Source organism: Lipophrys pholis (genome assembly GCF_963383615.2).
Source record: "Lipophrys pholis genome assembly, chromosome: 23".
NCBI lineage: Eukaryota > Metazoa > Chordata > Actinopteri > Blenniiformes > Blenniidae > Lipophrys > Lipophrys pholis.
This window is the reverse complement of record NC_137645.1, coordinates 7,897,391-7,914,374: the sequence shown is the minus strand read 5'-3', so window position 1 is coordinate 7,914,374 and position 16,984 is coordinate 7,897,391. Positions and strand designations below refer to the sequence as shown.

The 16,984-nt window shown below is 45.8% G+C and overlaps 1 protein-coding gene across 1 annotated transcript in view; it reads left to right on the top strand.

Annotated features, from left to right (window-relative positions):
• Window positions 1-16,463, top strand: part of LOC308127674 (receptor tyrosine-protein kinase erbB-4-like) — a gene marked incomplete at both ends in the record, with an annotated part of 287,554 nt that extends 271,091 nt beyond the window's left edge. The window contains 6 exons of the mRNA XM_080492871.1: window positions 2,632-2,707; window positions 2,856-3,002; window positions 7,114-7,211; window positions 7,977-8,147; window positions 11,395-11,680; window positions 15,649-16,463. Coding sequence (XP_080348997.1) covers window positions 2,632-2,707; window positions 2,856-3,002; window positions 7,114-7,211; window positions 7,977-8,147; window positions 11,395-11,680; window positions 15,649-16,463 — 1,593 coding nt within the window. The remainder of the gene's footprint in view (window positions 1-2,631; window positions 2,708-2,855; window positions 3,003-7,113; window positions 7,212-7,976; window positions 8,148-11,394; window positions 11,681-15,648) is intronic.
• Window positions 16,464-16,984: the final 521 nt, after the last annotated feature.

The following is a 16,984-nucleotide window of genomic DNA, read 5'->3' as shown; positions in this document are numbered from 1 at the left end:
ATTCAAAAAGTTGCTTTTTTCCACCATTTTCACAGAGATGGTGTTTTCGAAAAGTTGCGTTTGCCCCAGAAATAGGAAATTAAGTCTCTAAATCTCGACCATCAGTGTGTGCGAGGCCTCATTTACGTGACGATTCAATAAAAAAAAACATAATTTATTCAAAAAGTTGCTTTTTTCCACCATTTTCACGGAGATGGTGTTTTCAAAAAGTTGCGTTTGCCCCAGAAATAGGAAATTAAGTCTCTAAATCTCGACCATCAGAGTGTGTGAGGCCTCATTTATGTGACGATTCAATTTAAAAAATATATAATTTATTCAAAAAGTTGCTTTTTTCCACCATTTTCACGAAGATGGTGTTTTCGAAAAGTTGCATTTGCCCCAGAAATAGGAAATTAAGTCTCTAAATCTCGACCATCAGAGTGTGTGAGGCCTCATTTACATGACGATTCAATAAAAAAAAACATAATTTATTCAAAATGTTGCTTTTTTCCACCATTTTCACAGAGATGGTGTTTTCAAAAAGTTGCGTTTGCCCCAGAAATAGGAAATTAAGTCTCTAAATCTCGACCATCAGTGTGTGCGAGGCCTCATTTATGTGACGATTCAATAAAAAAAAATATATAATATATTCAAAAAGTTGCTTTTTTCCACCATTTTCACGGAGATGGTGTTTTCGAAAAGTTGCGTTTGCCCCTGAAATAGGAAATCAAGTCTCTAAATCTCGACCATCATTGTGTGAGGCCTCATTTATGTGACGATTCAATTTAAAAAATATATAATTTATTCAAAAAGTTGCTTTTTTCCACCATTTTCACGGAGATGGTGTTTTCGAAAAGTTGCATTTGCCCCAGAAATAGGAAATTAAGTCTCTAAATCTCGACCATCAGAGTGTGTGAGGCCTCATTTACATGACGATTCAATAAAAAAAAACATAATTTATTCAAAAAGTTGCTTTTTTCCACCATTTTCACGGAGATGGTGTTTTCGAAAAGTTGCGTTTGCCCCAGAAATAGGAAATTAAGTCTCTAAATCTCGACCATCAGTGTGTGAGGCCTCATTTATGTGACGATTCAATAAAAATATATATATAATTTATTCAAAAAGTTGCTTTTTTCCACCATTTTCACGGAGATGGTGTTTTCGAAAAGTTGCATTTGCCCCAGAAATAGGAAATTAAGTCTCTAAATCTCGACCATCAGTGTGTGCGAGGCCTCATTTCCGTGAAGATTTGATTAAAAAAAAACGTGTTGTTTATTCAAAAAGTTGCGTTTTCCACCATTTTCACGGAAATGGTGTTTTTTCGAAATGTTGCGTTTGCCCCAGACGCGCATAGATGGGCCATTTTCCAAAAGTTTTTTTGTCCCCGTTTCCAACATTCTGCGCCCCTCCTCATTTCTACAGCGTCAGAGCCCAAAACTTCCACTTTAGGAGCTGTTTTCAAAAAGATTCACCGGCGAGTTTTGATGCTCTTTTACCGTTTCTATCGTCCAATTTGTCGCTGTTCCAAATCATTCACGGGACATTTCCGAAACAAAATATCAAATATATATGATATATTGCACCTCTGTCGTGAGATTTTACTGCGAATCAAAATATCTAAACTGAAATCTTTTCAAAAAAAAAAACCCCAGGTAGATAAGAAATATGGAGGTTTTCCGCGGGAGCTCTGTGACGTACGGCCTCCCAAACACAAACGCTCTTACGGTCCGACCTCCATCTTGCTGCGCTCCAATTTCGAAGCACTCCATCCGAACAAATAAACGCCGCCACGCTTCCAATCAGCTTGTTTTGCTCGGGGACCCCGGCTCCATTCATCAGGAGCCCCTTCTCCTCCGCCCGCTTGAGATTTACGACGCAAATTGTCCTGATCAACTCCCTTTATTAAATTGGCCTGTTCCATTCCGCCGCCGGGGGCCCGGAGGTAGTCCACTCCACGTCGAGTTTTCTTTTTTTTTTTTTTTTTCTTCTTCTTCTTCATTCAGAGTGATGGACTCCAGGTCGGTGCTCACAGATGCCTGGATTAATGAGAGCTGTTTGACGGCACATCCGCGTCGGGGGGGGTGGTGGGGGGGGGGATAGGCGCGAGAGGTAAATGAACAGAGATGAAAGCGGAAGGTGCTCCATTTTCACACCGGAGCGTTTCATTTCCTCTTCATTTCCCTCAAGAGCCGGCGCGTTGCGGACCGGTGCGTGCGGTTGTGGTGCCGTAATTGCCTTGTTCGACGGACATCTGAGAAAAAAAAAAAAATAGAAATTAAAAATGAAAAAAAATGAAAAAAATCCCCCTCGGATGTCAATACGGAAATCGTACGGCCATTCAGAAGACAGCGACGGCCGCCCGGCGTCCTTGTCGGGGAATGTCAAGAAGACCCGCCTGCTCCCCCGCTACAAGCGACGGAGAAACGGCCGATACAATCTCATTTAGGATCCTAAAAGCTCGCTTACTACGTCGATGATCCCCCCCCCCACCCCAACCCCGGGTTGGATGGAATCCAATCAATCACACTACTTGAGTGATATCGAGCAGGGCGGAACGATCCCCCCCCCCCCCTTCCCCCCCCTCCCCGATATATCTCAAAACTACATGGTTCAGGTGTGAGAGATAAGTTTGGAATGTTTTCCTCTCGTCAGATGCCGATCAAGTGGATGGCTCTGGAGTGCATCCACTACCGGAAGTTCACCCACCAGAGCGACGTGTGGAGCTACGGTGCGTCCCGGTGGGGGGGGGGGGGGCGGGGTGGTGGGTGGGGGAAGAAATTCCACCATCTTCTCGCCTTTCAAGCGCCTGCTCATGTAATCGGCGTCCTCTCTCTCTCTCTCTCTCTCTCTCTCTCTCTCTCTCGTTCTCTCTCCAGGAGTCACCATCTGGGAGCTGATGACGTTCGGGGGCAAGCCGTACGACGGCATCCCCACGCGGGAGATCCCCGACATCCTGGAAAAAGGGGAGCGCCTGCCGCAGCCGCCCATCTGCACCATCGACGTCTACATGGTCATGGTCAAATGTGAGGAAAGACACACACACACACACACACACACACACACACACACACACACACACACACACACACACACACAGAATATATTCCTCCATCCGTCCATCTTCCAGAATGCTTCAACCTTTTCAGGTGGAGCCCATCAAATGATGTAGTTAATTATTTTTAATACATATTTTTTAAAAATTAAAGTAATTGTTTAGTTGTTGAATGTTTTATTAAAACAATAACTATATAATATTTATAATATTTTCTATTGTTTTTTTTTTATTATTAAACAAATGATTATAGTTGCAATGACGATTATTATTGATTTTTTATTGATTTATTTATTTTCCAAGATGGCGGACATCGGGCAAACGGGTCTTGAAACTCAGGAAATTAAACACTTTAGAGAAAGACGATTAATAGATTTTACCTTTTTGAAATTGTCGCTGTGTCGCTGTGGACTCGTGTGTCTTTTTCCTCCACAATAAAACAATTACGGGGAAAAAATAGAAATAAAAAATCGGTCAAATATCCGGAGCTATGAACTGGCAGTATAGAAATACAATGAGGCAGTTTTCTTCTACACGAGAAGGGCTGAGTGCATCTTTCACCGGGGATTTGACACCAGCCTTATTGCGAGGTCACGCTCCTCGTAGAGTAACTGAGCCTTACATCCATCCCGCGCGCCGTCGAGTTAAAGGCGTCAAAAGCAGCGCGGCACTTCAAACGTCATTATTTCCTCACCCGCGGTTCGCGGCGTTGAGCACTCCGGCGCGCGGCGAGTGTTTGGATCGTCTTATTTCTTTTTTTGATCATGTTTTATACTCAGCTGGAGGTCTCACAGATGAGCTGAAGTTTCAGAATAAGAAAAGGGAGAAAAAAGGCTGGTATGTTTATTATTCATCAGTTTTGGGAAGTGATTGTAAATCGAGGGATGCTGGTTTTACGGCGCGCGGCGCGCAGTTCAGTCCTCACCGGGGACTGTGTGAGTGTCGCCTTCCATCTGGACCCCCCCCCCCCCCCCCCCCTCCACTTCCACCAGCTTGCGCTCCTTCGCCCTTTTTCCTGGAGCCGAACCGCGGTTCTGGTCGGCGCGGCGACGGAGGGGGTCCACCCTCGCATATTTCCAGGAAAGTGTCCAGACTCGCGTGCCAAGCCGGGCTCCGATCGGCGCCAGCTTTCTGGCTCCTCGCAAACCAGTGTGGCCATCGGGCGCAACTGTGGAGTGACTTTCCTGTCACTCACATAGAAAATCCCCCCAGAAGCCCCGTTTTAACGCCAGTGAAAAATATCGAGGGGGGGGGGGTCTGGGGGGTTCGTGAAGTTTTGCATTTGCAACGGGCAACGTTTTGAAAACGATGTTTGTTTCCACCGAAATTGCAGAACGCTTGAAAAAAACTGCTTATAATAATAATAATAATGATGATGATAAAGCTTATATTATTACTATTACTATTGTTATTATTTTTATTGTTATTATTATTATTATTATTATTATTATTATTATTATTATTATTATTATTATTATTATATCATTATTTTATTATTATTGTTATTGATATTATTATTATTATTATTATTATTATTATTATTATATCATTATATCATTATCATTATTATAAGCAATTTAAACAATTCATATTTTTATTTAAAAAAATATGTAATGAAAATTAATGTAGTGGTATTAAATATAATAATCCTGATTATCATTATTGTTATTTGCAGAACAAGTTTTTACAGCTTTACAGAGTCGGTGCATTTTCAAAAATACGTGTTTTCCCTGGTTTCCATGGAGACCGTCGTTGCGTCTTCCCTGGTTTCCAGGGAGACGGAGTCGGAGCAGTTTCCCCAAAAAAATGGCGTTTTGTCGGTGGCTCCGACCACCATTGTTTAAACGGACCCTCACAACGCATTTTCACCTGAAAAACGTTGGCGAGTAAACGTGGCGCCGGCACGCTAACACAGCTTTCAGAGTTTCTGCCGTTTCTGTGAAAACGGACATCGTTTTCAAAAACATTGGTGTTTTCAAAAAGTTCCACCTTTGTAGCCGTTTCCAAAAAGTTCCACCTTGGGAGCCATTTCCAAAAAGTTCCACCTTGCGAGCCGTTTCCAAAAAGTTTCCGTAGCGGCATTGTCGATGTAGTTCGTCCCAATGTTTGTGGTAAAACTTGGTTGAGGCGGACGCCTTTCACCCAAATATGCTGAATTCCGTTTGGGGGTTGAGAGTCCTGCTCAAGGACGAGGAATGGAACCGGCAGCCTTCCAATTGAAAGACGACCAACTTCGCGCCACCTTCTTCGAATGTCACCGCGCCGCGCGCCGCAAAGAGATTAAAATGCCAAACGTCTTTGAAAGCGAGCGATCCAGCTTCAGAGCTCGATATCAAAACGTATTCCCACGACAAAAAAAAAATAAATTAATCCAACCGAAATGTCAAATCTCATCGTTGCCAATGCCGTTTGACGAGTACAGATCCAAACCGTTTCAGCCCCCCCCCCCCCCCCCCCCCCCCACCCATCCCCCTCGAAAAAAAACCATTGGTAACGTTTTCAGAGAAATGTAAATCGTGCTGGACGCTGACTTTAAAGCGCCGAGGCCAAAGGGATCCTCTCAAAGCTCCCGGATTACTGAAAGTCTGAAGGCAGAATTGGGATGATTGATTTCCGTGGAAATGAGCAAGACAGCCAAATGGGGATTGATCATCAGACGACAAGAAAAGCGAGTGGCAGGCAAATATCGGTGGAGGGCGGTGAAAACAAATCAGGAAATGTATATTAAAAGTGAATATCTCTCTGGCGCTGTGTTATTGAGGAATTATTGAAATGCTGGTGTGATTTATGTTTTTCTTTTTTACTCGCGTATCATTTTCGCCTCATTCGTTAATGCATACATATAGAAAAATAATACATCAATAAATATAAATATGATAAATCCAGGAATGAATATCAAAAAACCCCAAGAAATGATCAAATATAATCAATATATTGTATATTTAAAATATATATTTATCAATAACACAAAATAAAATTATTAAAATATAAAAATACTGTAAATAATATACAAAAAAATATTATGGTAAATTATATTTGAAAGTATTAAATAATAAAATACATTAATGATAAATTGATGATAAAATAAAAACAAAAGTAAAGTATAATATAGTGCTGCAATTTTCTTTGTTTTGTTTAATAATATTTTGCATCTTGGGCATGTCAAAACATATCTGGATAAAATTGGTCGAACGTAATAAAATACCTGGTACTTGCAAAAGTGCGAATTCAGGAAAGTATAAAACACCGACCGCTACGCCACCGTGTGGCCGCTCGGAGGCTCCCGTCGTCCAAGATGATCGATTGCGATGCGCCGAATATCTAAAAAGATTTCCCGACAAAAAGGCGCCACGCGTTGTCTAACTGCTATATATCTACACGCGGCACCACCCCCCCGGAGTCGCGGGAAGGGGTCGCCGGCGCCCAGTCGGGAGCCGTCGGCTGCATTAATTCTAATTACACGTTGACGGAGAGCCGTTTGTTTGTGATTCGGTGCGCCGTCACACCGCGCGCCACCCCGCCGCCTCAGCGCCACCCCGCCGCCGCCTCAGCGCCACCCCGATAAAGATGAAATGGAGTTTGATTGCCGCAGTAATTGCACCTCATTTCGGTAATGTGCCTGCGTGGGGGTGGGGGTGGGGGGGTTAGACGAAGTTAACAAAGTCGGACAGGCAAGATGACAGCCGAGTTTAAAGACGTCAAAGCGTTCTGGACACACCTCTCAGGCCATATCTTGTGACTTAAAACAACGATAAACTACTGGAAAGACGCGTCGTGGCCACAGTGCTCATATCGGGCTGCTGTTGAAGTTATTGGGGGACTAGTTTGCCGTTCCCGGGGCCAGAATTAAACCATCAACTAAAATTGGGAGGTACCTCCATAGTGATCGATATTGTTTTTGACATTTCTTGCATCTTAACGTGACAAAGCGTTTGGTATCCATGTACTCAGCACCCAGGAAGGTGGTGACGGAGGTACTACCTACGAAACTTAAGAACTGAGTTGTGTGTTTGTTTCTCTAGACTCTGACTCTGTCCTGCTTCTTCCTCACCACTCTGGGTACTTTGCTTTCTCCTCCCCAGGCTGGATGATCGATGCAGACAGCCGGCCCAAGTTCAAGGAGTTGGCTGCCGAGTTCTGCAGAATGGCCCGCGACCCCCAGCGATATCTGGTCATCCAGGTGTGTTTTTTTTTGGGGGGGGGGGTCTGTTTCCACGACAACGAGGCTCAGGCCTACTGAAAATGTTTGGAAACTGCGCCCACTGTGTCAACTTGTAAAACAGGAGAAAACACAACTTTTCAACACACACAGTGGCAACGAGAGAAAAGGTACATTTAAAAAAACCAAAAAAAACTCAGACTCCGCCTCCGCCTCCATGGAAGCCAGGGAAAATAAAACCTTTTAAAAACATTCCGCCTCCGTGGAAACGGGGGTGAAATGCAACTTTTTGAAAATGCTCTTACTCTGTCTCCATGAAAATGAGGAAAGATTCAACTTTTTAAAAACACTCCGACTTTGTCTCCATAGAAACGAGGGAAAACGCTACTTTTTGAAAACACTCCGAGTCTGTGACCAACACTTCGTCTCCATGGAAATCAGGGAAAGACAACATTTTGAAAATGCAACTTTTTTAAAAATTCAATGTTTTGATAACCTCTGACTCACCGCGATAACGATCCAACTTGGTCGTCTATCCATACGAAACTCGCCATTCTTTATGTTCTTCGCGTATTGTACCTCTGCCAGCATGTGTGTCATGACCAAAACAACCAACATCGCCCACCAGTGGTCCAACGGTGTTCCTGCCGTTCCGTGGAGGCGAACAAGGCTTTCAAGCCGTGTAGAAGCAAAACTTTTCTGAAACAAAAAAAACGATGCGTTTTCACTTGGAACGTCTTGCGGGGCGTCTGTTACTTGAAAGTACATCGTCTGTCCTTGATCCAGGGAGACGACCGCATGAAGCTCCCCAGTCCCAATGACAGCAAGTTCTTCCAGAGCCTGCTGGACGAGGAGGACCTCGACGACCTGATGGATGCTGAGGAGTACCTGGTGCCTCGAGGCTTCAACGCCGCTTCGCAGTCGTGCACAACCAGGCCCAGAGTCGACTCCAACAGAGTAAGCTGTTGTTGTTTTTTTTGGGGGGGTTTATTTAAAAACTCTGCTGTCTTCGAATGATGGATACCTGGCTCAGATGCTTTGAGGTGGCGTTTCAAGGAATTCAGCGGTCGATACGGGCACCTGTTTGTAGATGCTTCGATATTTCACTGAGCGAGACTTCTGACAATCTTATTATGAGCCATGACCTCCTCCGTCAGGTAAATAAAGATGTTATTGCTGCTACGGGCATGAATGTGCAGCTTTTCACAAGACTCCTGCTGCAGGTATGGAAATAATCTGAGGAAGAAACATCAAGAAATTCTTTATATCTTGGTAATGGACATGTTTTACCTGTGTCACCCCTACCTGAACCAGGGTCTGTATCCCTACCACTTATCTGAACCAGGGTCTGTATCCCTACCCCTTACCTGAACCAGGGTCTGTATCCCTACCCCTTACCTGAACCAGGATCTGTATCCCTACCCCTTACCTGAACCAGGATCTGTATCCCTACCACTTACCTGAACCAGGGTCTGTATCCCTACCCCTTATCTGAACCAGGGTCTGTATCCCTACCCCTTATCTGAACCAGGGTCTGTATCCCTTCCACTTATCTGAACCAGGGTCTGTATCTCTAACCCGTACCTGAACCAGGGTCTGTATCCCTACCCCTTATCTGAAACAGGGTCTGTATCCCTACCACTTATCTGAACCAGGGTCTGTATCCTTACCTTCTACTTGAACCAGGGTCTGCATCCCTACCCCTTACCTGAACCAGGGTCTGTATCCCTACCACTTACCTGAACCAGGGTCTGTATCCCTACCACTTATCTGAACCAGGGTCTGTATCCTTACCTTCTACTTGAACCAGGGTTTGTATCCCTACTCCTTACCTGAACCAGGGTCTGTATCCCTACTCTTTACCTGAACCAGGGTCTGTATCCCTACCCTCTTCCTGAACCAGGGTTTGACTCCTGACAACCGGTCCAATCCTTTCCCCTCCTTCTATCCCCTAACCCCAACCGGAACAGCAGAAAGTCTCCACCTCTTGATTCTGCTTTGCGGGTTTCTTCATGGTTAAAAGAGTTTGTCCTTTCCACAGTCGCCCCGACTTGCTCATTTAGAAATGAAATGACTGTGTTGCATTTGGCACAATAGAAATAAAATTGAATAGAACTTTTGGAGATCATCAGCAGATCTACTAGTGGTGCTGGAACTGGTTTCAGTTGCGCAATAGCGCCGTTTATTACCATGTAATTGCCATTATTTAACAATGTGCACATACACACCTTCCTTTGGCTTGAGGATGAACGGATTGGATTTTAACAGTATAAAGATGAAGTGTTAATGTTACATTAGCGGTCAGAAACTGCCTGTGCTGTCCTCTCTAAGTACCCAAGGTGGTGAAGGACTCTCAATACACGGGTGATTTTCCCCTCCGACTAATAGCCCACCTCCATCATTTCCATCCCAGCGTGCGTGGCTTAAACCTGGAACCCGTTCTGCACCAGGTCCCCAGTTCCCAGGTTTCATTACTCAGCGCTCCATAAGCAAATAGCAGGTGCTCTCTTAGAACGCGGGAGCTGTTTGCTAATGCGGAGCGGTTGCCGGCGTCGGCTCGGCGGCGTGCGCCGCGCGTCCCCTGCCCACGGCTCTGCATCTTATGCACCTTTTTTCATTCGTTCATTCGCCCGTGGCCCTCCGTCCTCCGACCGCCAAACGCCTTCATCGCCGACTGGAAAGTCACTACGGAGTCAAGTGTTGCCTCCCGACCTGAAGGATGCATAAATCCCGCGGCAGGCCGACTCACGCCGAAGCAAGTTCGGTATCCCGGCGCCACGCCGTCCCACCTGTACCGATCCTCTCTCACGCTCGCTTTGAAGAAGGGATGAACAGTTGATTGCAGCGAAAGAAAGCGAAGTGTATGGGAGTGGGTGGACAGATCTAACCCCGGGACATTTTCTTTTTCCTCTCTCTCTCTCTCTCTTTTTTTTTTTTGTTGTGTTTTGTAGCTCTCCTCCCTGTAATTGCTGCAGCAGCGCGAAGCAGCTGGCAGGAGTGCAGAGGAGTTGGCCTGGATTAAATAGCCCGCGGCGAGCCAGCGCAGCACGGCGAGAAGCCCTTTGCTTCGCGTGTCATGTTTTTGTATTTCTTCTTGTGGGCTTTTATTTTTGTTCTTATTTTGAGGGTTCAGGTATTTGAATCCGAGCCGCGCCTGGCTGCCCCCTCCGCGGTCCCTTCAGGCTGATGACTAACACCAACTCTACTCTGCGAGAGACTTCCCCCCACCCCCCCCCCCCCCCCCCCCCCCCCCCCCCCCCACCCCCACCCCCCGTCAGTAGCGGCATGAGTGGTTAGAAAGTCTACTTCCTCGCCTCGGGAGGCACAAAGCTGGCGTGAACGGACTCGATGTATTATTTTCGGGTATTTGTTTTTCGTTTACGCGGAAACGTTTCAAGCGGAAAACGCGTCGTTTTTTTTGCGTTCTGGTTTCAGCACCGTTTTGAAAAACGTTTATGCAGAAATTGCCCAATAGCTGTGTTTTTTCCTCGTTTCTATGGAGGTCAAAGTGTTTTTCGAAAAGTGGCGTTTTCCCACGTTTCATTGAGACAGAATATTTGTATTTTCAAAAAGTTGTTCCCCCCGTTTCCATGGAAACCGGAACTGAAAACGCATCGTTTTTGCATTTCCGTTTCTTGAAAGTTTATGCGGCACAAGAGAACAAGGACATTTTCCTCGTGTCCGCGGAGACAAAGAGTTTTCAAAAAGTAGCGTCCGTCCCCCCTCTCCCCCCATTCCCACGGAAAACGAATTGTTTTTCTAACAGTAGTGTTTCCGCCAATTTCCACGGAGACAGAGCACTTTTTAGAAAGCAGCATCCCCCCCCCCCCCTGTTTCCACAGAGATGGAGTTTAAGCACCACCCAGAAGAGCTTCTCTATCCCCATCTGTGGTGTAAAACTATGGAATAATTTGCCGTGAGCGCAGGGTGTCGTGGGACACTGTCGATTGGTGGAGGGGAAACAATCTGTCTGAATAAATCCTCGCTGTTTTTGTTATTTGGGACTAAAGGGTAAAACAACTTTGACGTAAATTAATAAAAAAATCTGTGTGATTTGTTAAAAGAAAACTTCTTCCTACCGCCATGTAACGCACATGATCTCTCGATTGGAGCGTCTCGTTTTTTATTCTTCCCGTTTGTTCCGCTTGTTTCTTGACATCGTCTCTCGAGCCCTGAGACATTTTTCCCCGTCTCTAATCCACAGAACCAGTTCGGCTACAGAGACGGGGGCCCGAGCCCTGCCGAGGGCCCCCTGGCCGGAGCCCAGGCCTGCTTGAACCAGGAGGCGGCGGCGGGTCTGGCCCCGGCCCTGGAGGAGCAGCGCTGCAACGGAAGCCTGCACAAGAAGAGCCTGAGCCAGGCGGCGGGGGAGGACAGCGGCGGCCAGAGGTACAGCGCCGACCCCACCATCTTCCTGGGGGAGAGGGCGTCCAGAGGGGACACCGACGAGGACGGATACATGACGCCGATGAAGGATAAGAGCTCGTCAGGTACTCGTAACAGCAAAGTACCGCGGCGTGGGGCGACTGGAGCATGTCCATTAGTCCCTCGGGGGGAAGTTGAAACCGAAGGAGTGAAATTGAGGGAAAACATTCTCATACAATACATGTATGTGCATGCACGTAATGATAAAAGTAAACGTGACTTTTGTAAAGTGAACAGACTTTTTTTTTTTTACATTTGTAAAGAAACTATTGCTCCTGTCACCACTATGGAAACAACTTTTTTTCCCAAAATCATATCTTGATGCGAAATAATTACATCTGCAAAAGTTTCCCAGTATTAGAACGTTTTATCTTTCTTGTATACACGCGTATACAAGTGTGACCAAAGCTCGCCATCTGAAAATATTCTACTTATTTTGCATCATTTTAAATGATGTATTTTTAAAGATTCAGTGGTTAAGATTTGGGTGACGTCTCATTTGTGTCATATTCTACCTTTTACTGCCAAAATTCCACCATTTACCACCAGATTACCACTCTTTACCACCAGATTTCTACAGTCGACTCCCAAAAATCAATTTTTACCAACAAAATTCCACCTTTCACCACATATATTTCACCATTTCAATCCAAATTCCACCTTTTGCCACTAAAATTCCGCTGTTTAGAAGTGCCTTTCACCTTTCACCACCAATATTGGACCGTTCACCACCAGATTTCCACTGTTCATTACACAAATTCCATCTTTTACCGACAATATTCCACCATTTACCATTAAAGTTCCTCCTTTTATCACCATGATTTCTCCGTTTTCCACAAAATTCCACCTTTTACCCCCAAAATTCCACTATTTAACACAAAATTTCGACTGTGTACCAACATAATTCCACCATTTACCTCCAGAATTGGACCTTTAACAAACAATATTTCGTCATTTACCATTAATGTTCCTCCTTTTACCGCCATGATTTTACCATTTTCCACAAAATTCCACCATTTACCACCAAAATTCGACTTTTACCAACAATATTCTATTATTTACCAACAATATTCCACCATTTACCAAAGAAATTCCACCTTGTACCCCAAAAATTCCACTATTTAACACCAAATTTCTACTGTGTACCCAAAAAATTCCACCTTTAACAAATAATATTCCACCATTTACCATCAGATTCCACCTTTCACCACATAGATTTCACAATTTCACTCCCAATTCTGCCTTTTGCCACTAAAATCCCTCCGTTTACAAGCAGATTTCTCCTTTTACCTCCAATATTCAACCATTTCCCACCCAATTTCCATTGTTTACTACAAAAATTCCACCTTTCATTAACAAGTTGTTACCATTTACCATTAAATTTCCTCCTTTTAACACCATGCTATCACCATTTCCCGCTCAATTTTACCAAAATCCCCCCATTTATCATCAAAATTCCATCCTTTAACCAACAATATTCCATCCTCTACCACCGACATTCCCCCTCACAACACCAAAACCAACAGAATCCCACATTTTACCAGCAAAATTCCACCATTTACCTCCAAAATTTGACCTTTAACAAACAATTTTCCATCATTTACTATTAAAGTTCCTCCTTTTACCGCCATGATTTTACCATTTTCCACAAAATTCCACTATTTAACACAAAACTTCTACTGTTTACCAACAAAATTCCACCATTTACCACCAAAATTCGACCTTTAACAACAATATTCCATTATTTACCAACAATATTCCACCTTTCACCACATAGATTTCACAATTTCACTCCCAATTCCGCCTTTTGCCACTATAATCCCACCGTTTACAAGCAGATGTCACCTTTTACCTCCAATATTCAACCATTCACCACCAGATTCCCTCGGTTTTCCATTGTTCACTACAAAAATTCCACCTTTCATTAACAAGTTGTTACCATTTACCATTAAATTTCCTCCTTTTAACACCATGCTATCACCATTTCCCGCTCAATTTTACCAAAATCCCCCCATTTATCATCAAAATTCCACCTTTAACCAACAATATTCCATCCTCTACCACCGACATTCCCCCTCACAACACCAAAACCAACAGAATCCCACATTTTACCAGCAAAATTCCACCGTTTACCTCCAAAATTTGACCTTTAACAAACAATATTCCATCATTTACTATTAAAGTTCCTCCTTTTACCGCCATGATTTTACCATTTTCCACAAAATTCCACTATTTAACACAAAACTTCTACTGTGTACCAACAAAATCCCACCATTTACCACCAAAATTCGACCTTTAACAACAATATTCCATTATTTACCAACAATATTCCACCTTTCACCACATAGATTTCACAATTTCACTCCCAATTCCGCCTTTTGCCACTATAATCCCACCGCTTACAAGCAGATGTCACCTTTTACCTCCAATATTCAACCATTCACCACCAGATTCCCGCGGTTTCCCACCCAATTTCCATTGTTCACTACAAAAATTCCACCTTTCACTAACAAGTTGTTACCATTTACCATTAAATTTCCACCTTTTAACACCATGCTATCACCATTTCCCGCAGAATTTTACCAAAATCCCCCCATTTATCACCAAAATTCCATCCTTTAACCAACAATATCCCATCCTTTACCACCGGAACTTCCCATTTTACCAGCAAAGTTCCAACTTTTACCATTAAAATTCATTCCACCTTGCGCCTTCATTCCCCTGAATCGAGGTCATGACCGTTCACTGTCCGCCGCCACCTCGGAAGCCGACGCGGCGACCTCTGTTTGCAGTACTTCCTGTTCGCTCTGCGGCGCGCGGCGGAAACCAAAACCCAAGAAAGAGTGACATGACAGAAGTGGATGTTTATTCTTTCGATTGCTCAAACTGTGCGCGACGCGGCCCTTCTCGTTAAACGCTTCACGTCAAATCTTCACTTTGGAAGTAAACTATTCAGCCCAAATTCTTCAAGCGGAACCAATTCAATCAGTGCGACTAAAAAAAAAAGAAAAAAAAGTGGCGGTTTAAGCTCTGCTTCTTTGCAGTTTGATTTACTTACAAGCAGTTTTTTTTTTTCTTCTTACCAGGTAGAAATACTCCTTCCCTGCAGGGAACCATAATTTACCCTTTTTAATCCACAGTTTTGATGTGGATTATATTCGACTTTCTCCCATTACTATTAATGTCTCACTTATCTGCAAAACACCGCTTTGCAATTAGCCACAGAGGAACCGCATCGCCTTTACAGGATCCACCGACAAAAGCCCGTTTCCAGGTCTAAAAACAGGCACCGGCTCTCTTTCTCCGCACCTTTACTCCCCCCCCCCCCCCCCCCCCCCCCGTCATCTCTTTGCTCATTCGCAGTGTAAATACGATCTTTTGTAGTGAAGTCGGCCTTTCATTTCGCCTGTTCATTTCATTTCATCGCATTGATTAGAACTCTCGCCGGGTTCCCCACCGACGGCGGCGTGTGTCAGCGACGACTTACCGAGTCATGTTTTGCCTTTGATCATAATTCAGTCCATCAAGGCCGCGGCTCTCGCACTACCATCTTTGATTTTTCTGAGCGGCTCCAAAAAAAAAAAAAAAAAAATAGAACAAAGCCCCGCAGCAAAATGCATCTGATGCAATGTCAAGGAGCCTTGAGGAGTGGGCAAAATCAATAGGTTTCACACCCCGCCATTAGAGTATCTTGGAAGCGGTGGAGAGGGGTCATTTGTTGGCATTTTCACCCGCGGCAGATGGAGTTTCCAGTGCCAAAGAATCGCCTGGCAAGTTGCCCGTCTGGTCCTGAGTGGCAGTCATTATCGCCATTATCATCACCATCTCCATTTCCTCTCCTCGTGAGCGAGCGAGCGATCGCTTCCCTTACTCTTCTTCGACGTTCACTTCCTCTGTTTTCTCGCCCCTTGATTTGATTTTGAGATTATTCTCTGTCCTTTGCTCTTACAAACGGCCTTTTTTTTCTTGTCTCTTCCTCCTGTCCTCCCCCCCCCCCCCCCCCCCCCCCCCCTCCCCTCAATCTGTGCTGCAGAATATCTCAATCCCATTGAGGAGAATCCGTTTGTGTCGCGGCGTAAAAACGGCGAGATCCACGCGCTGGACAACCCGGGCTACCACAGCACGCCCAACAGCCAGCCCAAAGGAGAGGACGAGTACATCAACGAGCCCCTCTACCTCAACACCTTCCACAGCCCCGCCGAGCTGGGCCTGGAAGCCCTGAGGAGGAACGGTTTGCCGTTGCCCACCCATCCTCCTTCCTCCCTCCCGGCCACCACCTCAGGCTCCCACCTCCCGCTGACCATCCAGACCAGCCTGCCCCACTACCCTCTCTCCGCGGCGCAGCCGTCTCCGTCCGGCCTGCAGTGCCACCACGGCCCGCCGGCTCACATCCTCCACGCCCACCACGCCATCAAACCGGCGGGACAACCCGCCGTCAACCAGAGCCAAACGGGAACCTCCGCCCAGATGAGCCAGTCGGGCGCCCTGTCCGCTTCGGCCACCATCGGCCACGGAGGCCTGCCGGCCTACCAGAGCCTCACCTCCGCGCACCCGGCGAGCATGCTGAAGCACGGCGGGCTGACGTCGGGTAAAGCTGCCGGGAAGAAGCTGAAGGTGACCTTTGACAATCCAGAATACTGGCAGCACAGCTTGCCTCCCAAGTCATCGAATCAAGCGCTCCCCGATGGCGCCCAGGGGGGCTCCGCCAACTCGATGCTCTTCTATAAGCAGAATGGACACATACGGCCGGCAGTGGCCGAAAACCCCGAGTACATGTCGGAGTTTTCTCTCAAGTCCAGCGCCGTCTTGCCCCCTCCACCCTACAGGCAGCGGAACACTGTGGTCTAGACGGTCCCGCGCCACTAGCGTTGCCCGATCTCGTCTCCGACATCGTCTCCGGTTCCAGCGAAGGCCACAACCAAAGCCGGCCCCATCACTTTCAGCCCCCCCCACCCCCCACCCCCCACCCCCCACCCCCCACCCCCCACCCCCCCTCCCAGACAACGCGCCATCTACTGGAGACTGTAGCAACGTCCGACGGAAGTGGACCCCGGCCGAGAGAAAACCGCACCTTCACGTTACTCACCTCGACCCCATTTTCTGACCTGTAGATAGAGACTGCGCTCCGAGTCGCTCAGAAGGTGGAGGAGGGTACGGGCATTTCTGCGAGGCACACGTCCTGATGGCGCCGCGCCACGACGGAAACGCAGTGGATCCGACTTCGGGGACCTGAACTCACTGCCAGCCGCTCCGGTGTCAGATTTGAGAGAGGAACAAGATGTTTTATTATTAATACTACTGTTATTATCACCATTATTATTATTATTATTATTATGATTATTGTGGGTTTTTTGTTTGTTTTCCAGCAT